This window comes from Lepisosteus oculatus, chromosome 1, assembly GCF_040954835.1.
Source record: "Lepisosteus oculatus isolate fLepOcu1 chromosome 1, fLepOcu1.hap2, whole genome shotgun sequence".
NCBI lineage: Eukaryota > Metazoa > Chordata > Actinopteri > Semionotiformes > Lepisosteidae > Lepisosteus > Lepisosteus oculatus.
Window position 1 is genome coordinate 64,158,590 of NC_090696.1, and position 25,752 is coordinate 64,184,341.

Here is a 25,752-nt window from a genome sequence, read left to right on the forward strand (position 1 = left end):
CTTCATTGCAGAGTAAGTCTCTCTCCCTGCTGTGCAGGAACAAGTTTTATAGTTCAACAGTGTAAAGCAGAACTATTTTCACTGATCAACCTATAGCTATGGCACACTGATAAGGGCCCTACTAAGGGTGAAACAGTTGTCCAATTGGTTTATCCTACTTTACATACAGAGAGGAGAATTAGAGACATCTTTAGATGCCTCCTGAGTGGCTCAACTGTAAAAGGTGTCTAAGTACAGGTTGACCTCTATGATCAAAATGTCATGGATTCAAGCTTGGGATTCTCCCAACAGAGGCTCACAAACTGGCTGAGTACAGCTGAGGGAAGGGTAGCCTTAGTCTTTTTCTAAATGTTAAAGCAGTGCACTGTAGCTGCCCTGACACTTGCATGCCTATGTTGATGTTGGTGTGAGACGGGGCTCTGGTTCAATCTGCTCTTTAGATTACAGGTCTGGGTATAGTCTGTTTATGCTTCCTCATTCGTCCAAGTGTGAAACTGCATAATGCATAATAATGCATAATACTTTATAACACACAACACACAAGATTCAACACCCAACACACAGTTGGCCCCACTAAATCAAGTTAATTACAGCAAAAATAACTGACGATTCTAAATTACAAAAAAGTTTGATAGCTATTATTCACATTCACACCAAGATTGGGTTTCCCAGAAATGAATTAGCCTACCAGTATGCCTTTTAACTGTGCATGGAAACTGGAACACCCTCTTAAAACCCAGTAGACTCCCAAAAACTCAGGGAGAACATACAGTACAAACCCCATGTTCAGTATATAGTATCGCTGGTCCGGAATTGAACCCAGTGCACTAATGCTGCAAGGGCCACTTATGCTCCTGTTTCCTCTTCATATTTTGCCTAATTGATTTGTTGATACATTTGATATACACTTGGGATACTGCTTTTTAGCTTTGGGTTTAATCAAACTTGGTTTAGTCAAACACCAGTGTGTAGTAGAATCTGTTAGAACTGTTTTGATCCATTCTCTACTGATTTTTATATATCTTATCCATTTTACTTTTAAGCTTTGTGTCATTGCTTCGGTCACGTGGGTGCTGTATGCAAGAAGTGTACTTCAACAAAATAAAAGATCATTGGAAGTGGATGAATATTTTTGCAAAGTACTGTACAGTATGTAGCTGAATAACGATACCATACCTGGGCAGCATAGAGCTGAAATAAAGGGGGCAGTGAAAACTAAGTTTTTTACACATAAAAGCACGTCCTTGTAGTGACTACCATTACATTAAACTGAAGCATATCAGAGTTACGAAAGTAATCCGAGTTTGTGGCTTTTATTAAATCTAGAGATGCAGTATTTTTTTAAATCTACAGGTATTCTGCGATGTGAAGGGATAAAATATTTCATTATTTCAATTTAATCTTACATTAATAATTGCTATAATCCCAAAGCATGTAAACTAAAATATGTACAACTACAGCAACCCAAGACAAAATGCATAAAGCAAGCTATATTTTTTAATTGTATTATTACGGTTAACTGTACAAAGCCTTGAGTATTGCACAGTATTAGGATCTCCAATATTATGCATCAGTGAGGTAGAATACAGATTGCAAAGGGCCAGGATATAGAAAATTTTCATTAAAACAGAATATTTAATTATGTTCTAAGCACTCACAGCTCATGCAAGCATGGGAATATATTTACCTCTCTGAAGGTAAAAGGAAGAAAAATATGCATCTGGAAGTAACAGGCTGAGTGCGCTCATGTTTACAATGTGGTTTTATACAAGATAATTTTTAGTTAAAGGCTGTGTGAAGAGTTGGCAGATAGGACTGAATGTACAACGTTATACAGGGATGCAGTGCTACAATCGTGTGATAAAATGCCAATAGGGGAAAAGTACAAAAAGGAGAAGAAGAAGACAAAGATGATGGATAAAAACACTTTTCTTTCACTCCACTTTAGCGCTTTACAGGTAGTGGGGACTATACACCACTCCCAATAACATGTAGCACCCGCCTGGATGATGCACCAGTACTATTTCAGGTCCCTGTGCTTATTGTCTTCACATAAACTAAAGTGAAAATTTAAATAAAGCTGTCCTTCAAGGGAAAACTTTGTTGTAAAAGTTGTCCTTTATTTTATTTGGCTAAATAAAACTAAAATAAAGTAGTCCTTGAGGGGAACATAATCATTTAAAACATAAACTTGTTATTTCTTGGCCTGCCTAGAAGAGTCATCTGAGATTGAAAAATAAGTTAGTAGTTTAACTGAAGAGTGGAGTATAGTATAGAAACTTTAAGAATTTCAAAAAACTCATTCATGAATTTAAAATAAATGTTTAAAGCAATAGTTATGGCATATACGGTACATTGAGATATATAGCTTTGCCTGCACAAAGATTAAAACTGAAATGAAATGTGCTTTTGAATTGTCTCTGAGAAAGTGAATAGGTTATTATTCAAATGGTAGCCATTTTTTCTCTCCATTTTTTATTAAGGTGTCCTCTAATGACTAAGATTAATTCTGAGAGTGAGCCTTCTGGGTGATATATCTTTATTTAATTGACACCATTTTATTTAGTGTTCCATTCTCCCCTCATCTAATTGTTCCCTCAATGTGAAGATTAACCTTTCAGTGCTGTTGCTTCATGTTTGCATTATGGGCATTTAAATTGAGTTAACCTTTAAGAGACAGAGAACTTAATTTGTCCAGCAAAATGAAATTCTTTGCTAGTGCATTACAATTAAATGTTTAGATTCAGACTGAAGAGTGTTCTTCGCAATTGGGAATTAAGAACATAAAAATATAAGAAATATAAAAAATGATGAGATGCTATCAAGATCATGTAGTTTGTTTGTTAGATAGTAGCTCTTTGATCCAAGGGACTCATCCATAAGCCAGGGTGCACGGAATTGATCTTCAAAAACAAAGCTGGGTAGCTTGTTCCAGACTCCTAGAACCATTTGCATTATAAATGACTCCTTATTAGATTTAAATGTGGCTCTCCCATGGTTTCTCTTGTGTCTTTTGCTTAATGTTTTACTGTTTTTTGAAACACTTGGAAGACTTTCATCAGGTTAAAGTGTTCAGTCCATTTGTAGGACATTCCTTTAAGCTCTGCACTGTGGCTGGTCCCTTTTGTCTGTACTGATTCCAGGACAGCAGTGTCATTTTGCAGTTATATTATCACATAGCCTAACTCAGACCTTACTGGTACAGTTTTAACATGGCATTTGTAATTTAAATTCTCAACTTTTAACTGTATACCCTAAACTGTTGTTTTCATTTTTATTGCTTTTACCCATGATAGAGGAGCTAAGAGGGCAACAATAATGCAATATAACTTTTGTCTTTTTACTTATTCTTCAGGCTTGCTGTTTCCATTTTTATATAGTGCCTTGTAAAAGTATTCAGACCTTGCATAGTTTTCACTTTTTTTGCTTTAAATATTGCAGTCCTGATACTTTGAAGTAGCAATTAATATTTGTTATATATGTAACCTACTCCACACATTTGAAGGTGATAGAGATGTACCCAAAATGATAAATACCACCCAAGGTGTTTTCACCCTTTACAGCTTACAGTTCTGAATGCTTGTGCAATTAGCACATTTCATGTGTTATTTCTCCTTAGCCTTTTCTGCCATTTACCGTACTTATCCCTAGATGTCTTCAGTTTGAGTCTTCAGGTTTTTAATTCCTTTTCATGTGTGCTTTTAAAATGTTGCTGCTTTTATTGAATTTGAAGGTTGAATAAATTTGAACTGAAAATGCAGATGATCACAGAGGGTGCGTACCGTATACTGTATGTATGAATCTGTAATTATGGTTGTAATTATCTGTAAAAATGTGATTGGAAATGGCAGCAATGTGATTCAATTGCAAACTTGGGGTGCTATTTCTGTGCTTATTGGCTTTGAACACCAGCAGTGCAACATTTCATCAGTGTTATTGATGGTGCTAAAATTAAACAACTGACTGAAGATCGAAAACCTTGGTTCTATTTTGCACCCGAGTTGTCATGGAGTTGTTGGAAAGATTGCAATATATATAACTTTATAACATTGATATGTTCAGGTCCTACTGTAAATCTGGTGCTTAGAATCGATGCAATGCCTTATTTATTGCATACTAGAACTCAGGAACTACATATCCTTCAGTGTGTCCAGTATTCTGAGGCTTATGTACTAGTTAAAATAACTGTGCATGAACACATTACCCCTGTCCATTGTACATTGTCCAACAAGGAGATACAGTACTAGGATGGGTTTGGAGTTGACTGATTGCAGAAAGCTTCCCAGATTGAAAGGAGGGAAAATATATCCAGAAAGGTGAAAAATATATTAGAGATTGATTTTGTTATTGGCAGATGACTGCATGGAAAGGCAGCAGCTCGCTCTTACACACACCCGCAGACGCATTATAAGTGATGTTGTTATAGACATCATTGCTTTAATATCATTATTTTATACAGCATGTATTATAATGTGTAAATTATAACAGCAATACCATAAAGATGTTTTGCAAAGATGCACAAAGGATAGCTTATTTAGCATTATTCCTGTGATAGAGGATTATCATAGTCAAGAAAGAAACAAAAAACTATTGAAAACATGAACAAGGAAGATAAATATAATTTCAGAGTGATAATCCTCAGTGTCGGTTTATGTGTACAGGCAGTTTGTCAAGATAAAGGGTTAATTTTAAAATCAACATTACCAGAATATTATCATAATTAACTCATGTACAGAAAAGTAATTAGTGCAGATGTCTAATTAGCATTATGTAAAATGTTCATTTTTCTTCAGGGCAATAATTTTGTCCTTTAGATTTCTAATTTGCATAGATAATAAAGGGTGTGTTAAATAATATGCTTATTATGTAGATACATTTAGAGTTCTTGAGCTGTTTACAAAAAATACATGGTAATAACTACAATTTACAATTGACAGGTTGCATTTGTTAAAGGAAAATACATTTGTAGATGTTATATGCAGTTTTGTAATTCATATTCGGTCACTTTTAATTCAGTAGAAAGGAAAGATGTGCGGGTCTATGCCAGAATTGTAAATCACGCCTACACTTGCCATTAATTTAATTATTTCCCTACCCTAACCTTAGCCTCTTTTATGAAATGATGAATGGATCCTCACTTAAATTTTTTTTTGATTGAAGATCTTTCTTAAATTACTCACTAGCAAATTAGCTATATGTCCTCCTCTCCTTTGTAATCTTTCTTATGTTCTTACTCTCCAGCTGTTAATGTCTTTCTGGATGCAGAGAAGACTTTTGAGTGGCTTGGCTGGCTACTCATGTTTATTTGGAGTACATCATGACTTCCAATTTGGTTCTAGTTTTATCCATTATATCTTATAACTGGATCCATCTTCCAGAATCAGAGTATGTACAGTATATATCTGTTCCCTTCTTGCTCCAGCAGGGGGTGCAATAGAGATGTTACCTTTTGTTTATCCTCATTTTTAGTGTCCCAGGAACCTCATTTTATGAAGATGGTGGCTTAAAAAGACACCATCCTAACAGTAAAAGAATAGCAGCCCCTAAGACGTAGAGTATTTGCAGGTGGTATATTGCTATCTGTATTGGAACCAAATTTCCCTTAAAATGCCCCAGATACCGTGAAAGTTCATGACAACCTACATATTAGATCGCAGTTATTTATTTTTTAAGACAGAATTAAAAGTTCTAAAAAGAAACTTAAAAAAAATTAAATTAGAACATGGGTTGATAAAAAAAAGTAAAACAGCCATTCCTTAATTGTTACTATGAATATCAAGTCATTTACAAATTTGTGTAAGTAGAATGTTCACCAACAACTTAAACGAATGAAAAAGTAATGTACAAATCTACATAAAATCTGTACTGCATATGAGCTAACAATTCATTATGTGTAAGTACACTTAAAACCAAGAACAAGAGGCATGCTTTTTGTCAAAGTACTGTGGGAATATGGAACAAGCTAAACAGCCACATTGAAGAAGCTGATACTCTGGTTTCATTCAGGAAATGGCTTGATGACATCCTTAGATCAATTAACTCTGCCTTCTCTCATTTATATCTACTCTTATATTCTTTATAATTAAATAATTATAATGGGATCTGTCTTCACAGTTTCAGACATGTGCTGACACTATAACCAACAAGAGATTTTCCGATTCTTTTCCAATGAGCGGTTAATTTACTTAATTATGCAGCTCCAGGGTTTTGTATAAGAAACATTGCAATAGGGTTTATGGTAGCTGAATATTTAATGTATGACTGTTTACCTGAATGTTTAGCATCTGGATGGAAAAATTATCAATATTGTTAGCATTGATCCATGACTTTGTGCTTATCTGGAAATATAGTGACAGTGAAAACAGCAATTCGTTAGAGTTGCACAACTAGGAATGTGACATCTGGAAAGTTTTTGACAAATATAAAGAATACCAGTGTTTCCTAAATCAACCTTGTCCACATGTTGTGCTCAACACCTCCTTTCCCCAGCCTTTCTTTCTTTTATTTTCCTATTGTTACACAGTTACAGTATATCCAGTTCTTTATATGTGCCACCAAAACAAAATGTAAATGTATTATACCATGTGTGTCTAAGGTTGTGAGTAAAAGAACAAAAAGCTATTTATGTTGTTGAGGATAAAGTATATAACATACAAAAGTTATACTTGGTTTTACATTTACATTTTGACTTGGCAGAAATGTTTTAAAGTACCTACAGTACATATCTGGCAATGTAAAAATAAAATAAAAAGAAATTTAGATTTTTCTTTTAGTAAAATTACAGGATTTTGTTTTGTAATTCTGCGTGTTTTGAGTTTTAGGACAGCTTGGTGTGGAATGAGCCATTTCTCTGTTGAGTGGAAAAGATTTGCCATGAATCTGTATATGAATTTTATGTTGCATCTATGTTTTAAACCGTTGTATTTATTTATTTGAAAGGTTCTAAGAGACAGAAATTTGAAGATGATGCCCCACAGAACATTTTTCAACAATTAGACAGCAACAAGGATGGATGGTAAATATATTTGTTACTTAAAAATCATTCATTTTTGGAGGTATTACAGTAAATATCTACTTTCAAAGGAAACTCTATGCAGAGTCTTGAAGTTGAGTTCCACCCTTTATTTAAATGAAAACACTCTATTGTAAAACTTGTTTTTTAAAAGCTATGTTTAAGTAAAAAGTATATTAAGGCTCAGTTTGAACCTTATTACATTGCCAATTACCAATTAATTACAAAAAGCAGGCAGGAAACATTGCAGTGGAATGAAATGCCTTGACGTTTTGACAATATCCCACAACAAGTACCCTATCCCTTATTGCATTATCACATTAATGGCATGCCTGCTGCCCTTTGTGATGTTCAAGTGTGCAGTTGTGGTTTTACTGTGTGGGACACAGTGTATGGCAGTCACACACAGATGGTGTCTGGTATCGGTCAGCTTCTTTCTTCTTTTGTCATGGTTGTACTAAGTGGATTCCTGTTCTTTGCCCTTCCATCATGGTGCTCTTAGTTTGTTGTGTTTTCTAGTTCTATAGAAGAAAGATTTTCTAGACCTTGAAACTTAAACATTTGAGTTCTAGGAGCTCCAACTTGACCATACTTTGTTTTTTCATGAGAGTATCATCTACACACGGTACCTTTTGCTTCTACAATGTCTTTTTGCTATCACAACATGAATGCTTCCCAAAGTGCTGGATTAGAAACCTTTGTTCTTATGGGTTTTTGGAAATGTATTCTTAAACATTACCTACTGTATATTCTTACTGTTGGGTTCCTTTGGAGGACTTCTATAGATAGAGTCTCTGAGCTCTGTCATTATGACTCTTCATCCGTGTTAAACTATTGCCTTTCTGAAGCTTACTGCCAGCATTGTGTTATGTGGTCATGCAGTGTCTGCTGAGCTGTTAATGTACTGTACCAATGAAAGTGTAGAACATCTCTTTCTTGTTCTGATTTTTTGTTGTGAACAAACTAATTTACCTAAATATTTTTGTTGCCAAGCACTATTAATTAACTTGGCTCATATGAGGTTATTCATTCATTTTTGAACTGCTCCTTCCAGTTCATGGTCGCAGGGGAGCTTGAATCACAGCAAGTAACAGGTAGGCAAGGCAGGGTAAATACAGTGCATCCTGAACAGGACGCCAGCCCATCTTAGGGCAAACACACAGATGCACAGACATGCACACACTTATACATAGGTCCAATTTTTTCAAAAGCCAATTAACCTACCAGTATGTTTTTGTACTGTAGGAGTGAACCAGAGTACCTGGTGAAAACACAGGTAAACATGGGGGAGAACATACAAATTCTACACAGATAGAACCTAAGGTCTGGAATTGATCTTAAGGCCATGGTGTTGCAAGGCAAAAATGCAAACTACTGCACCGCTGTGCGACCCCATATGAGATAAAAACTCCTTATATTGTTGATTTGTAAAGAGCTGGTGTCTGACAGATCTGCCTAACCTGGTAACGAGGCATCTATGAACAAAAACATTGTAATATGAGATATTACCATACTTATCCTATCTTGGTTAAAAACCTGCTGGCTTTCCATTTCCTCTTTTGACTAAACCTAATCTAACTGACTGATCCTGTTTGGCCAGGTATGTATCACATACAAGTAATATAAATGCTAACACAGCAGCAGTCAATTTGTAAGCTCATTCAGTCTTTTTACCTTAAGCGTACTGTTTCACTATGAGGCAGTCTCATCTGTTACTGGCCTAGACAGCCTTTTTCAAGTGTTAAACCCTTTTGAGTATTATTTATATGCTTGCATACAGCAGGACTTGATTCCTTTCATAACATTGTGCAAATGTAGAAGCTTATTTCGCCTTCTGTCTCTGCCTCTGGAGTGTCTCTATGCTGTCCTCTAGTAACCTAAACCCTTTTCATCACTACAGATGCAGCTGCTCCTGCTCCTTTACATTGTAATTAATAGGTTAATGAAGTTGAGTGTAATAACACTACTATAAATTAACACTAATACTATTATAAAGAAGAGTAATCATGGCAATGACGTTGCAAATTTTCTATATATTTGAGCATTGTTTGTAAAACTAACAAACTTAAAAAATGTTGAAATTTCTTTCACTGAGGGTCAGTGTAGTGCAGTGGAAATGATAACTTTTTAATATTCAGCTGACTTGAAAATCACCCTTTTGGTGTATGAGTGTGCAGGAATGTGAATGCATACTCTGCTTCTGCGTATATGAGAAGCTAAGAAGTGCCTGGCATACATAATGAATTAAATATTTAGTGTATGTATTTTTTGCATATAAGACTTTTTTCATGTAGAACCTACCAATTAAAGAAAATGTTATTGGAAAATATCCTCAAAATTATCACTTTGTTCCTCTGGTTTTGGTGGCTGTGCTTTATAGGAAATGCACATCTAATGGATTACAAGCTGTCCCATTATAACATATAAAGTATTAAATGAATAAAACAAAAATAAGAATTTAACATTCATGACAGCACTGGAGGGGGTTCCTTGCTTTGGAAGGAGGAATGACTTTTACTCTTTTCATGGTATTGATTTTGCCCCAGGCAAGAGATTGAACTCATGTGAGACAACCTTTATTCTGAAATTGTTTTTGAGATTGCATTGTGTAACAGGTGGATAGATAAATGATTATATTCATTTACCTCAGTGGGTGCTTTTTATTCAAAGCTACTTACAGCAGGCAAAAAATACAAATCTTTAAGATGTATTATTATTATTAGTGGTTGTTTAAATTTGAAACAACCAAAACGGCTTCTTTGTTCTTTTTAAAGTTCTGCTTTTAAAGGACATAATGAAATTAAATAAATTAATTCAGTTAACATAAAGAGTAGGAGATTAATCATATCCATGTTTTGTCTGTTTTACATTTCACCTTGTGTAGCTGGTCTTAAAAAGCTTGGAAATGAATTACTACATTTGCAATGGGTGGGGTTTACTTATTTGAGCTAATCTAAGGTTTTGAACACAGTTAAATTCACTTTAGGAAACCACAGACATCAGCTGTAGTTACTAAGTTGCTAATGTACTTTCAGCTCAGCTTCAAAACGTATTTCTTTAAATAGTACAACATGACAACTCAGAATCAGAGATTCAGAAATTTGCTGGGAATAGGCAAATTTTCACCAGGCTGGTACTGTAGTGAGTCTTTATTCATATTGCTGCTGTAATTGTTCACAAAGGTGCTTCCACCAAAAAAGTAGTGCATGAGTCTGAATACAAATCCAGTCACCATATTTCAGCTTTTTGACACCTGAAGAAGGCTTCACAGCCGAAACATTGTTTCTTTTCTTCTCTTTTCAGAATGGAATGAACCTTTACTTGTTCAGCTTTTTCCTCTTTAAGTTTAGCTGATTTTTACTTTGATACTGTATATTTTACTTTTAAAAGTCCAATTTTAGCATTTACTGTAGGTTTTGAATTAAAATCTTAATTTAAAAAAAAAACTGTGTATACAGGGGGCCCTAGAGTACTTAATGTTTCTTCACTTTATGTCTCTCTCCTTTTACAGTATGTCTTTGACATTTTCTGATGGTGGAGGTAAAAAAATCCAGACTTTACATCCAAAAGACATAAACTCCACCACAAAAATGTAGCCTAGAGCGGAAAAAATGGCAAATTTCTATTTGAAACAATCAAAAATTGTTTGTATTATATTAATATCATTAAAGATATATATATATCGTTTCTGTATTATTTGATAACTGTATGCTTGAGATGTTTGTGTATTTTTTATGGATTTTTTATTCCATGACTTTACATCCTTTGAACACACAAAAAGTTCAGAGAAACATGGACAGTGCAGTCAACATTGCTCTATAAGTTAAATTATAAGTAATATGTACAGTGTGAGATGTCCTTATTTATCATACGTACAGTATTTAATGTATCTTTATGTGTACAGTAGTAGTAGTATACTGTACATACGAGTTTAAATCAAAAGTATTTTTTTTTTGTTGCTTTCATTTTCGTGTGTACGGTATATCTTGTATGTGCTTCTAAATCAGTTCAAACAAGGTTTAATTATATTTAACTTCTCAGCTTAATGGGTCCTTGTGGTAATCATTTTGTGTACACATGGAACAGTGAATGTGCACGACATTAACAGTAAGGTGGACTTATATTGTCATCTTCTGGTCCCTTATTGTTGATAAACATTAATTCTTATGGAGAAATATGTCGCATTTAATGTCCTCTGTGGAATATTTACTGTACTTCCACCTGGTACCCATCAACAGCTATTTCAATTATTTCTTTTGGGAAATAATTGCCTGATTAATGTAAATTAGCTTAAATCGCCCCCCTCCCGCCCTTAACACTCCCTAACAAGGATGCTAAATAGGGACTCCTGGTACATCATTTCGTAATTTCATAAAACAGGACACCAAAGGAAGAGCCTGAATATTTTTGCAAGGTAGGGTGTACAGTATGTGTTCACCTGCCAAAATTCACAGTTTTTTTGAGGGTGCAATAAAATAATAAAATTCAATTGCACTTTGTGTAATTGTGAAATCTTTTTCTTCATTGTGAACCATTTCATTGGTTTGGACACTTCTGATTAGGGATTTATGACAATTTATCCGTGTAGCTTCTTTTTAAATCTTTCACATTCGGCAACCTGTGCTTTGGAAAAGCTTTTTTCAGCTCATACAAGAGATATTCTGTTGGATTGAAACCTTGAGATTATGATCATCAGTTAAAGACTTTCATTTTATATGAGGGTTATGGTGAGTGTATTGTTGTATGTTAGTGTTAATTGGCCTTTTATTCATAATTCATAACTATTCATATTAACACATTATTATTATCAATTATATACTGTATTCTCAGTATTATAGATAATTTACACTACAATGTCATTTAGGAAGAAGAACACTCATATATTCATCTAATATCCAGAGAATCATCAGAAATGTTCTTAATTAAAAACAAAATAAGCAAAAAAGAGGCAACATTGCACTTAGTTAAACTTTTGTAAGGTACTGTATTTGTTCAAGTTTAGTAGAGAGAAACAAAAAGACTACCTTGGTAGGTTCCTTTTGAATAATAGTGTGCATTTGGGTTTTAAAATGCATTAATGATGCACTACTATAAATGCTGTACCAGCAGTTTGCCTCAATACGTCCATATGTTTTATAGCACATTAAGTTTGCAATTGTTCTCCTGGAATATGTCAAGTTAGCCTGAAAACTATTGATTCATTTTAGGAGGAAAAGGCTCACTGGAGTTCCAATGGTGGATTTTTTGCAAGCTTTGGAGAAATTTAAATAACCGTTTAAAGCTGCATTGTGAAATTTAAAATGAGATTTTCAAAGATTAAACTGTCATAAAATGAGTAGATTTAATAATGTTTAGGGAACAACATACTATGTATAGTTTGCGAGAAAACCTCAAAAGGGCATTTTACCATAAAAGTCAAAAGTGTGTGTGAAATTGCATAAATACATTTAAACCAAAGGTTTTTGGCTAGGTCCTTCTGACCCAAGAGTCTGGTGTTTTGTTCCTTATTGTCTCAATTACTTAGTTGAATCCTTAATCAATCTAATCTTTTGCTGAATAAGTTTTTAGTTCAAAATGTTAGATTTTTTTCTTTTAGGTTTTTACATTTTAAACTATCATTCTTTTTCCTTTTTACACTTGGCCTCCTTAAAATCAGAAGTTATTCAGTCATTTCATTAGCTCAGCTTGACTGCTTTAACCTACACATCAACAGAGACGAACAGAGCAATGCAAACGTACTGTACAGTACTGTACCTATCTGAGTTGAGAGTCAGAAATACAGATTATATTATGCAATATGTATATTTACCTTTTGTTAAATGTTTCTTCTGAAAGCAGCAAAACCATGTTTCACAGCTTGTCTCTTGATACACACCACTTCTCCAGCTCAGCAAAAATGTGCCCACAGTGAAAATGCACAATGTAAAATATTGTTTTCTGCACTGCATAATATTGTCAATACTTGGATTGCTCCTTATTATTAGAATTCTGGAAAGGATTAATAAACCATCAATCCAGTTTTAAAGAACTCTTTGCCATTTTACTCTACTGTATGATAGAACTAGAATGTATGCACTAAAATAAATTAATGCTTAAAATAACATCAAAGATGACTTTTAACCCTCTGTGACATTACACCTTAAGCATATAGTATATACAGAGCAAGATCCCAAATAAGATTTTAAATGTCTATAGATCTGAAATTTATAGAACTGTGTAAAATCACTAGGTCATATTCTGTAGCTTTTCAGGTATCTGAAAGAATTGATCTGGCATTGACTCTTAGATACTTTCTTTGAGCTTTTAATATTTATTTCAATCATCTCCTTGCACTGAACCATACATAAATGATTATACTACAGTCCGAATGTTTTTAGAAACAATGTTTGATTACACAAATTTAAATCATTGATGTGTAAGACTGGCAAACCTACTCATCATTAATGCCTTTGATACTGACAAAACAAAATAATGAACAGTAAGGTGGATGATAGGGTATCTCATTTGCCTTTGGATAGAAAAAAATGTACTGAATGACATGTTACTGTAATTGCTCTGAACGCTTCTGTTTTACAAGTTGCCTGTATAAGTTTATCTTATTTATTAAGGAGCATGAAAATATGGCCACCTTTTTGCGACAGTCATTAGAAGTGAATACCAGTAATGCTATGTTACAAAAAAATAGCTATTAGAATTCAGACTACATTACAAAAAGATTTTATAGTCCACTTGGAGTCATAATGCAACTAAGAGATCAGACAAATAAAGTAGCATTACCTTTATACATACATATAAATGTGACTTTGACAGCTTTTAAAACATGCTCTTTAAACTATTTGTTTTAATTGCACACACAATTAGATTTCTAAATAATAAGTGCAGCATCTTATATCAAAACATTACTTGTACTGAAGAAGGCGAGGAAGTCCTTACCTCAACTATATTCCCCAGGTCATGGGGAATGACAAGTCACCAGTCAAAATTGGTTGTGGATTCTAGAGGAAAATTATCAATCTCAAGAGTTGTGTTGTACAGTTACTAACTGTGAATACATACAGCATATGCATTTTGCCTAATTCATTAATATGTTTATGAGACAGTGCAGCAGCAGCAGCTGGTTTCCAATCATATTGCTGAGCATTTAGATTTTCAGTCTTTATTTCAGAGTTTTTATTATTAGACAGGTCTCATTCATCTTAGATAGTCATTGATAAACCCAGTGATAGTGGAAAATGTGAATAGCATGAAATATTAAAACTAGCCTTGGTGATAAAGTGACCTGAGCATGTCATTTGGCAGTACTCGCCTTGTTCATAGATTTAAATTAGTGATAGGCAAAAGTGAAGGTCAGCTTTAGATTTCTTACTTTTACCAAGGTCTGTTAAGGTTTGGGAATCCTATCCAAGGAAAACTGATATACTAAGTTCATCTCCAACATGATTGATTTGAATTATTATGCGGTATTTCATACTGGTCTTTTGTAATATGTACCTCACAATCAAAGATCATACACTAAATAAGTATTTAGTGTATGTAACCAACTGTGCTATTCCTTTCTTTTCATGTGTATAAGCTTGTCTAAAAACTGACCTGTAATTGAAATTAATTGTGAGCAGACTGTTTGGCAACTGTACACTAAGCAATATACCCTTGATAACTTTAATCTTTTATAATCATTATATCTTTAATACCCTTATGGAATGTAACAACATACATCTCTTAAGAGTGATAGATTGAATAGGTTGCTGTTAGTTGCCTGGTCACTGTGGATACAGTGAATATCAGCTGACATGTTTCTGATTCAGTTTATATCTTTTTGATTGCTCCAGCCATTACTGAACCCTGGCACAAGACTTTAATATACTTTTCTTCAGGTCATCATATCACTGACAGGTAAAGAAATAAAAAATAAATAGTTGTGTGGGAAGCTTTCATTTCCGAAGGCACAACACTCACTTTCCTGGAAGTAAACTCATGCAATGTCTTGATTGGATGTCTGGTATCAGGAGCATTGTAATTTTAGTTTACTTTCATTTTGTCTGTCTCTTAGACTCTCACAAATCAAGCATATGTACAGCTGGTGCATTTCAAGTGCAGCTGGTGCATTTTAATAATTCATTCAGGGTTTCAAAAGAAATGCAGCTCCGAATTTTGGCTTTTGTTTAAGTTGAGGATTGAGAATTATACTGTATATATTATACTGTATATATTTTTCATTGGTGTAATTCTTTCATCCACATATCAAGTCAATCAATTTTGTTTTATGTGGAGAAATGTGAAGATTGTCTGACTTTTTTTATTTTATTTTTACTTCAAAACACAATTCTGAACACTAAATTTTATAAGGAAGTAATGGTGGAGAAATATTTTCATTGCAATGCATATATCTGATACATTCTATTTCTCTTAGTACTGTATCTTGGTAATAGAGATTAATTGAAATAAAGTAAAATATGTTTATAAATATAAGGAAATATGTAAGTGCTTTGAAATCTAAAAACATTCCACATTCAAAAGCCCATTGAATACTGCTATTTCTAGCTGGAAAGGTCATTAACACTTCCTTTGGCATTTCAAACCATTTTATTGCTTCTGCTGACTTCTGGCAAGTCAATAGTCTATTTTGCTAAGACTGTAATCTTCACAAAAAAACATGCTTGCACTCAATTTAAATATTTATTACCTTTTGATACTGTTCAGAACAGATAAAGCTGAATAAAAACAGCCAGATTTTCTGGAAGCTTGCTTAGGTTGGATAGGATAACAGGATAAAAAACACAAGTGCATGCTCACAAAAGTATTCAAATATTCATCAAAGTCAAAGAAAAAGTGGTCTTAACAATGATGTTTGTAGTTATTCTGTTTGTTGAGAAGCAGAAGATACTGTAGGTTATCAGGTGTTTTTTAATGCATTTACAACTAGGATATTCCCTCGTCTAATGTCACCTTTATTTTTGTATTTGAATCATTGTGTTATGCACTGTTTGTCTTCCATGAATCCTTTTGTGCTTTCTGAAGATAAAACATGGAGACGTGAAGTTTTGCATCTTTTGAGGGTTCAACACTCCTTTTGTGTTTTTGTGCTTTTTCAACTGATCAACTATCACTATCGTCTTCTTCATATTCACAACTAGCTAAGTCAATTGCGAGCAAAATCACATTTACCGGTGACCGGGAGATCTAGTTATACAGTAGAACATTCATTATCAGCCAGAATAAAGTACCTTGAGCACGGATACAATTGCACATTTGGGGAAACCCAAATGCAAAAACCTCTCGTCTGGAGTCCACAACCCTCAACACCATTCTGCACTGCAGTTTGTATATTAGTATTGGTGTTATTTTCTGCATCAAAGCAATTGCACCAAAGATCAAAGTAGGACACTCAATGTATTTAATACCAAATTCCACTATTAACATTATGGAGCCTACCTGGAATAAACCCTGAAGATAATTTCTTGATTACATCTGTAAACAAAGTACAACATTCTGTAGTTTTTTAATGAAATGAATAGCTAGTGAAATAAAAGAATCAAATGTAATTATTGTGTGAGTTGTTGACAGCAGACATGATGGGAACCCTAGTGGTTCATTTCCTGTTTTTACACAGATCCTTGGTTGATAATAGGAGTGATATAGTTTTGCTTTATAGAGCTGGAGTTTTCTATAATATATAATAAAATAAAATCTATAGTTCTGATTTTTATCACTTTTATGCAAAGTTTTTTTCATGCTTAGATATTATGATCAGGCAACGATACTACCACACAATAATAACACAACTATTACATTCAGAGACCTTGCATCACATGAGATATACAAACCTAATAAGTCTGTCAAAGTTAAAACCATTTGTTATGAGGTTGCTGGCTCATATGTGGGCTATATTGTAAGTCGACCACATTGAAGTTTCCAAAGAATGGTGCTAAACATAAAAAAGTCAACCAGAATTTTCTCAGTATGATGTACAACAGAACTGCTGTTGCTTCCCAGGCACCTGAAAGCCTCTTACAATCCACTGTCCAATGCCTCAACTCTGTTGTTTGTGGTGTGGTAGTATGGCATGAAAATAAACATATACAGTAGGGGTTTCTAGTGGCTCAGTCAATAATGACACTCATTCTGTAGTGTAGTTAGAGCTATGATTCTGATATCAGTTTATGTCTATTTGATTGTAAGATTTCTCAGGTTTCAGTCCACAACTGGACTAGACCGGACCATCAAAGAAGAATTGGGATTATATGAATGGGGATCTGATGGGTTTTGATACAAACTGCAATTTTGTTTTAAGGAAACACTATTGCAAACTATTAACACTGAGGGTGCTTGCAAGATTCAAATCCAAGTTCTTCTTTTGTTCTAGAGTTTAAAAAAAAATAGGACAAGATACAGGTATGTCCCAATATAAAAAAGAGGTAGAAGTCTTGATTGCAGATGGTAGGATGAATGCCTGTTGTCTTCATCACTCTATGCTACTTGGGTATGCTAGGCTGATTAACAGTTATTGGAGTATAATGAGGAATGTTATTCAAAGAGTTTCAAAGAGACTGTTGGAAAAGAAAAGTACCACACCATTAGTCTTTTCCACTCATATTTAGTATTAGTATTTTTAATGGTCTTTTGATTTTGGTTAATGTTATCACAAGCCTTTTACCTGCAATGAATTGATACAATACAGATGTATTCATGCCTTGAATGTAATAAGAACAGAACATGCATAACATTTAATAAAATAAAAGAAAAGAGGATAGATTGGTTATTGTGCCCTACTGAAAGGAAAATAAGAAATCATCCACTAATCTTAATAAATTTGAACAGAATACAAATTCAACTATATATTGCCATAAATAAAGTCCGAAAGATACAAGGGTTACATTTATTTGGACCCCTATAGTTTGTTATAGTGTTTTGCAAAAACTTCCTATGGCATGGATTACTTGTACATGACACCTCCTGTGTTGCGCTTTGAGGTTCTGGCACTTCTGAGGGGGAACGTTTGATCATTCATTCAGGCAGAATTGCTCTAGGTCATTTGTACTCTTTGGTTCTGTTTATGAACTGCCTTCCACAAAATTTAATTAGATTGAGGACGGAAGATTGAGATGGCCAGTTGAGAGCATTTATTAAGTTTGGAGTTAACCATTTCTGTGTCAGTTGAAATTTATTCTTTGAATTATGATGATGAATATGTATGATGAATTCTATATGGCACTGTAGATACAACTGTAAAAGCGTTCAGTTTGGGGAATAAAACTTTGATTCACTTTAAATAAATGTGTATGCATCATTTGTAATTTACCAAATGGCTAATGATTGAAAGGGAGTGAATCATTTCCTAAGACACCAAGGATTCACTTGGTGGTGTTTTATCTGGTTATCTTTGAGAAAGTTTAAATTAAACAATGCAGTGAGTCATAATGGAAGTACCATGGAATGTATCTTTTCCGCCTTCCCTATTTTGAGACCATTTCCCATTATTGCAACTGACCATATGCTTTGATTTTTATGATGATTTTGAATTGATTTATATCAAAATTGATTTTTTTCCCCAAGTATCTCGTCCATGAATATGCACCTAGTTTTGTTTTCTTTGGCTTCCTATCTTTCATATAATTAAAAAGTACTCCATCTAATGCACACAGTATTGCATGTCATCTGTCCCAGCCATCTCTCTGATCTGTGGTCCTCTTGTGTTCCTACACAACAGCTGTCCTCCAGTCGAGATCTACTTGTAACTCCTCTGGATAAGAGAACTTGCCTGAGGGATGCCCCTTCAACTCTATCTTATTCAGACCTCTCTCTGGATCTCCTGCCTGTTACTGTTAGAGAGGTCCCTATCCTCTCCTTGTACAGGTTGAAAGTGAAAACACATCTGCAGCCTCTAGACTTCCTTGATCTGGTCGTAGTTTAATATTTGTGACATTTTCCATCAAACTGTGTCTTTTCTAATTGTAATTACAGCTCTACTTGTTATTCTTTTGATATTCTAAGCCTGCCTGAGAGTTGTCACCTTCTAGTAAATCTTATACATTTTTTTCTGTAAAAAGGGGAATTTTGCCATTTCAATATTTGAATTGCCTTGTATTGTATGTGTTTTTATGCAAAATAATATTAATTTGTTTTTGAGTCCCCAATGTTTTTCATTTATTGCAAGCAGATTTGTTCTGTTTTAACTTTGCAATGGTGTTCACTGTGATTGAACGGTTGCAAGAAAATAATAAAATGTTTGTTAAATTATTTTTGTTTGCGCTTTACTTTTGCAGGGTAGCAGCTGTAGAAGTCCAGGCCCAAGTTGAATTGTTTCAAGACGACAGACACCAGCTGACTGAAACTGAAGCAGTAGTAAGTACATGAACATTTCAAAGCTTTCTTTTCCAAAAAGTGAATTGACATTGTAATAAATTAAGTGACCATTTGATGTGTTTTGTTGACAAGAGAGCTCATAACAATAAAGGCAAAAACAATGAAAAGGCATTTGAAAATCCTTGCGCTAATGCCTATTTATTTTATAGTGGTGTTAGACCCAGGAGGGAGGACACAACCTGAACTCTGACTGCTTTCATGGGTCAGGGGTCACATTATCCCCATGTGAAATTGTTTGACTTATGTTGTTTTTTTGCTCAGGAAAGTCAATTTATCATGGCTTGTGGGCTATGAAAATCTTTTTAAAGACACTTCCCTAAAATCAATACATATCTCCTGCAGACATTCACCAAAGAAAACTCAAACTAATATTCAGTCCCCTCCATTACTCCATTCATAGTTAGAGCTAAAGAGACAAATAGCTTGTAAGTGAATACATAGGAAAGTATTGTCTGTTTACTTGCTGTCTACAATTTTAATGAGAATATTTTGATATTTTCAAACACATTCATTTAAAATGACTAGAGCAGCATAAAATTTTAAATTACCTCACCTAATAGTTACTGAGGTAACCTTTTGTAAAAATATAATAGCACTGCATGGGAACTGTAATTTGTTTTGTATTCACTTGTCTTGGATCACCAGATTGGTAATGCTTTTCTGTCATTGCTTTTGTTACAGTGCATAGCATCTATCAATGCTTTACATATATATGTCAAGAATATTACATATTAATTTTGCTTTTGCCTTTATAATACTGCATGCATGTGCAGTAAATTGTAAAAATATAAGTGGAGCAGCAATATAGTGGTTTAATAAATAAGATGATCTACGGCAGTCATTGAAGATGGGGGACTAGAAAGTGGAGACTGTGCATCACAGATGTTGTTTAGAACTGGTACACTATTGCATTAAGGGAGGAAAGCAACTGAATTTCTAGCTGGGTGGATGATAGAAAGGAGGACATTTGACCCATCCAACTTGTTTACTTGCTAGTTGTTAGTTGGTCCAAAGATCTCATCTAGGCATAACTGGAAAGAAGCAGGATTGTCAGCTTCAATAAAATGTCTGGATAGCTTGTTCTAGACACCCACAACCAATTGTGAAAAAGCCTCTCCTGTATCAGTTGCAAATGCACTTCCCTGTAGATCCTACTGTCCTCTGGTTTGTGTTTCTCTGTTGGTTCTGAAGGAGTCTGTTGGTTTGAGTTTGTCGGTGCCTTTAAACATATGAATCCTAACATTCTGTTTGCCTTTGTTGTTGTTTTCCCATATTGTATAGAACTTCTATTACTTCTGTACTTTATATATAATAATATTCTATTAGAAGATAACAACAATGTACCAGCACGGACATTTAGGTTTTTGTCACAGTTTCTTCAAATGCAGTGTTTCCCACGGTTACTATACCTGCATTTAACACTTTGCACTTGTCTTAAATACCATCTGCCACCTGTTTCGTGACTTACATCTTTTACAATGTTTGCTTGTCCTCTTATTTTGATATTGTCTAGTTACCTAAAGGAATTGAGAGGAGCAGTTAGATTCCTGTTGTATACCAATAATTATACCACCATTCTTGTTTATTATATACAGTCCTTATCTGTATTTTCTGTTTTCTATTAATAATTCACATTTCAATCACGTAAGCATTTCCTTGAATGTTTACTGCTTGCAAATTAAGAGTTAATATATAATTTTACGTACAGTTTCTGACAATCTACATATAACAAATCAAATTTGCTATTGCTGCTGTTACTTGTTCAAAAACGTCTAACATTTGAAACAATCTAAGTATCGAAATCTATGTTGACAGTGTCCTAGAATCCAAATGTCAGAAGTACCACTATTCTAATTCTAATAACTAACTGACAAACAACAAATTAAAAGGGCTTATGAGAGGTGATACACGAAAAGACTAAATATTGGAGGTAGGAAGGGGTAGAGTGATGAAGAGAGTGGTGTGACAGTGGTAAATCTCTATATGAGCAGCTTTAGGAAGCCTGTGAAGAGTGTGAAGTAGAGGTTTAGCCTGAGAGAGGTAAGGTAGAGAGAACTCCTTAAGCAATATGTTATTCAATAAGCTGAGCTGAAGAGAGGTTGGCAAAATCACAAAGGCCTGTCAGAATGAGGGGCTTTACTGAAACATGAGCAGAACAGGTAGAGAGAAAAGAACAGATTATTTTAAAGTTGCTTAGAAGCATACTGAGCCAGGGAATGTCGGGCAAAAACACAATATTAAGATGAATGCCAGGATTCCTATTTGAATATTCCTATTTGGGCGGAGCGGTGGTACTGTGGCTAAGGATTTGCACCCGTGGCTGAAAGGTTGCCGGTTCAAATCCTGCGACCAGCAGAGGAATCCTACTCCGTTGGGCCCCTGAGCTAGGCCCTTAACCCCAACTGCTCCAGGGGCGGTGTACAATGGCTGACCCTGCGCTCTGACCCCAAGCTTCTCACCCTCTCTGTGTGTGACATGGAGAGCAAGCTGGGGTATGCTAAACGATGAATTCCTAAAGCAAGAAATTGTATATGGCTAATGAAGTTATCTTATTATATACCGTATAAGGGCTGAGGTAGCACCAAAAGCGATTAGTGATATAAAGGGTGCTGTGGAAAAAGGAGGGAAGAGGAAAAATTTTGTAAACATTAAAAAGTTGCATGGCAACTTTACTTTTAGTACTTATGTTCATAGACCTTTATCTCCCCTTTGTCTGCAAGTTTTTTTACTTTTTTTCTTTACTGTCATTTCTACACCTTTTTATTAGTTTTCCTCTCAAAGACGATTCACTCCCTACAGAGTTTTGTTTCCACTTCAGTGGTCTAGATCATACAAGAACAGAAATTACCTCAATAAAACCATTTTATGGTTAAAAAAAGATTTTCTTTCTGACAATAGATCCAAATGTTCTTCCACAACTATTTGATATGAATCTGTACAGTACTTGTGCTTCCCTAAAAATCTTCCCAGTCTGCTTAAAATGACCAAAAATATCATGCATTTCCTCAGTACAGGGCCTTTATAAACTGCCTGTTTCTTATTTATTTTAATTTCTCAAAAGATTTCTTTAGAAATTAGTAACTTTTATATTATTGGAACTTTCTATTTTTATCAACAAGAATGTACCTGATCTCTAATTTGAATGTAAGATATACTGAGCATAAATCATACATTTATGCATATACAGGTATGTTGAGTATAAATCACTATATCATCACTACAGACAAGGCATATGAATGCAAGAAAAAAGACAAAATTAGCAGCAAACACACAAAATATGATATACATTTTACATAAGCACTAACCGCTGCATAAACAAATTATAAATACATAACCATGTCTTTTTTAAATGTATTTAGATTTATTGGTTCTCTATTTACAGTATGTAGTGTTCTGATCACTAGTGTTTGTGAAATATGTTTGTTTTTTTGTTGTCTCATTTTGTTTCAGACATAAGTAGTGACACCTGATTGTGTAATTGATTAGACGTGGACATGTGAGAGGAACATTGTGTTTGTGAGCCTGCATCCTGCGTCCTACTCCAATAAGACATTACATATTTACTGTTTCATGTGTTTTTTTAATGGAAAAAAATGGAATCTATTATATATCATCTCAATATATCATTTTCATTGTATATTTGTGAAAAAAGCATTAACAAGTCAGATTTTCAATCAATTGAGGGTTGTTGGGTGCAATGGGCAAATAATTAGTTTGAAGAAGCCTATGTATTTTTTACCCTTGTGTTGATTTTTTTTTTATGTGATAGGTTGTGTGAATATAAAGTTGTTCCGATGTCCCCAATGTGCCTTCAATCAGTTGGCTCCAGTTGGCTCTTCAGTCAGGGTGGTCTCAAGTCCTTTCTCTTCACCTAGACAGTTTTAAATGAAGTTATTGCCCCTGGTACTCTGTTGGGAGATCATTTTGGGTTTGTTGTGTAGAAATAAAAGGTGTGCTCTACATTAAGTCAGACTGGTTATTGAGCACCATTTAGCTCTAACACTTCATTGTTTTTATAACTATCAATCATTCATGAATATAAATATACTGTACCTAGCGTTATTGCAGCACATGAGTATTGGAACCAATAGCATTTGTTTTGTTTTTAATGTTTTTAATATTTATGCAAACCCTTAATTTTCTGGTTATTAGGTAATTGGTCATTTTAATCAATAGCAAGCTTAAATAGATTTCCTATTAATTCCCAATAGTTAACTAAAATCCTTCCCTCCTTAATCATTAAAAGAACTGCAATGTTATTTTTATATTTTGGAGTTAGAAAGAATCGGCATTGATGAGTGCATTTCAAACTACAATATAAGTAAAATGTACACAGTAACTTGTAAAACCTCCAATTAACATTACAAAATACACAAGATTTCCAGAAATGCTCAGTGCCTTGTTCTGCGATTCAGAACGAGGCAATAAAACTCCTGGTGATATGTTGCGGCCTACTTACATTGTAAACAAGCAGGCTTGTGAATACATTTTTTTAATCCAATAGAAATTTTGCTTTTGATTTCGAGACGGCTTTTCCGACAAATACAACTTACTTGTAAACTCTGCAAGCAGATCACATTGGAATGTTTATGCAGTGAAATGTCTGCTGCAAAACCTTTACTTATTCGCTCGGATACCACATTACATTAGTCTTTACGGGGACTAGTGAGTGGGAAGGGCGGCATCACGTTAGAGTTAATGGTAACTCGAATGTGAGTTTGTGGCAACATGGCGACTTACAGTACTTTCGCAAAATTAATCATTTTGTGCTTAGTTAAAAATTGTAATTTTTTTCTATAACCTTAATGAATTTATTTTGTTACCGAGATTTAATGACCGGTCTGAGAAAATGGGACTGCAGTTCTTCTTTAAAAGCTATTTATAAACGAAAATGTCTTACAACTATAGAGATCAACATTATAAACAAGTAAGGGTATTATTTTAAATGTATTTGACAAATGCTTTCATTCAAAGCACATTACATTTAAACCCAACAGCTGGAGCAGTACAGTATGTCTGTACCAAGTACCTTGGTTAAGGCAGTAACTCAGACTTAGTGTCCAACTAAGGATTTGAGTTGATAACCTTAAAGGTTCCAGAACCTTAACCATATGTTTGAGTAGGTATCCACAAGTCATGTTGTTAAAATCCAATGGCATTTATTTAGATAAAAGCTTTCTTTTATTGTCATACATTATTATGGGACAAACTAAAAAAAATATCCCTTGTAACAAAGTGAACTGTGGAAATCAGCAGGAGGGAAAATAATTCCATTATCTTTTTATAAAAGAGAAAGTGTATGATTGATGTCTGAAAATTAGAATTGTTTAAAATGAATACTGCATTATAATACCTGAAATAATTAAATGTCACTGAATGGTAATGTATTTATTAAACTCTTTCTGTAAGAAATCAAATTGTTTTAGTAATAGAATTATGGAATCTGTGATAAGATCAGGTTTAAAATAAAGAAAATAGATCAAAGTCTCTTTTCAGCAATAAAAGACACTAAATTATATTCATGTACTGTATTTATATAGACAATATATCATCTACATAGAGTAGTGGATGCTAAAGACTAAAGGAAAATGGCATGACAACTGTATAGAAATAAAATTCATAGTATGTGAAGCTTATTCTATGATGTCTTGCACCCTGACTCCATATTCCAATAGGTTCTGTTTTCAGGATTCTGAGGTGGGAGACATGATTTAAATTATTACAGGTTATTGGCTTAATTTCTGTGGCTGAGGAAAGCAACAACCTGTCTGTGAGGGCAAGGCTGAATCCCCCCAAAAGAGAGATCCCTTAATTCTGATGAAAATTTCTTCAGAATAAAAATAGAATATTAAGGAGCATGTGGTTAAAATTTCAAATGAATAAAGGGGATATGAAAAGTGCAGTGGAAGCCTTAATACATTTCCAAGCTAACCTGTGAGAGTGCTGAATTCTGAGCATGCTATTCTAAAGAGTATTGTTTTGAGTGAAGGTGAACTAGGAGTTACTGAAATAACTCCAGAAGGAGCTCAGGATCAGCACTGCATTCCTTCTGGATGCTCCATGTAGAGCGTCCTCAGAAAGCAGCGAAACGGTTTATAAAATGTAGATGAGAAATTCAGAGGGGGAATTTGAAACTTTTTACAAAGCCAAGGGGCTCTCAGCCATTTCTTTTGTAGGCAGATATCGGGGACAAAAGTAAATTAGACATTGGCCTTTTGTTAATAAGTGCATCAGGTTATTGACGTGTACCAGCAGTTAGTTTAAAAAAAGAAAGGGCCTATTCCAGATTTTATTGACTCATTAAAGATAATAATGATAAAGTCCAAATTTTTGGACAATAAGCATCCATTTCATAAAAAAGGGAAGAAACGAAATGT

At 34.2% G+C, this 25,752-nt stretch overlaps 1 protein-coding gene across 1 annotated transcript in view; it reads left to right on the top strand.

Annotated features, from left to right (window-relative positions):
- The window catches only part of LOC102688851 (glucosidase 2 subunit beta-like), a 220,000-nt gene that overhangs the window by 20,962 nt on the left and 173,286 nt on the right, over window positions 1-25,752 (top strand). Inside the window, exons 7-8 of the mRNA XM_015345445.2 lie at window positions 6,940-7,015; window positions 19,276-19,354. Coding sequence (XP_015200931.2) covers window positions 6,940-7,015; window positions 19,276-19,354 — 155 coding nt within the window. The remainder of the gene's footprint in view (window positions 1-6,939; window positions 7,016-19,275; window positions 19,355-25,752) is intronic.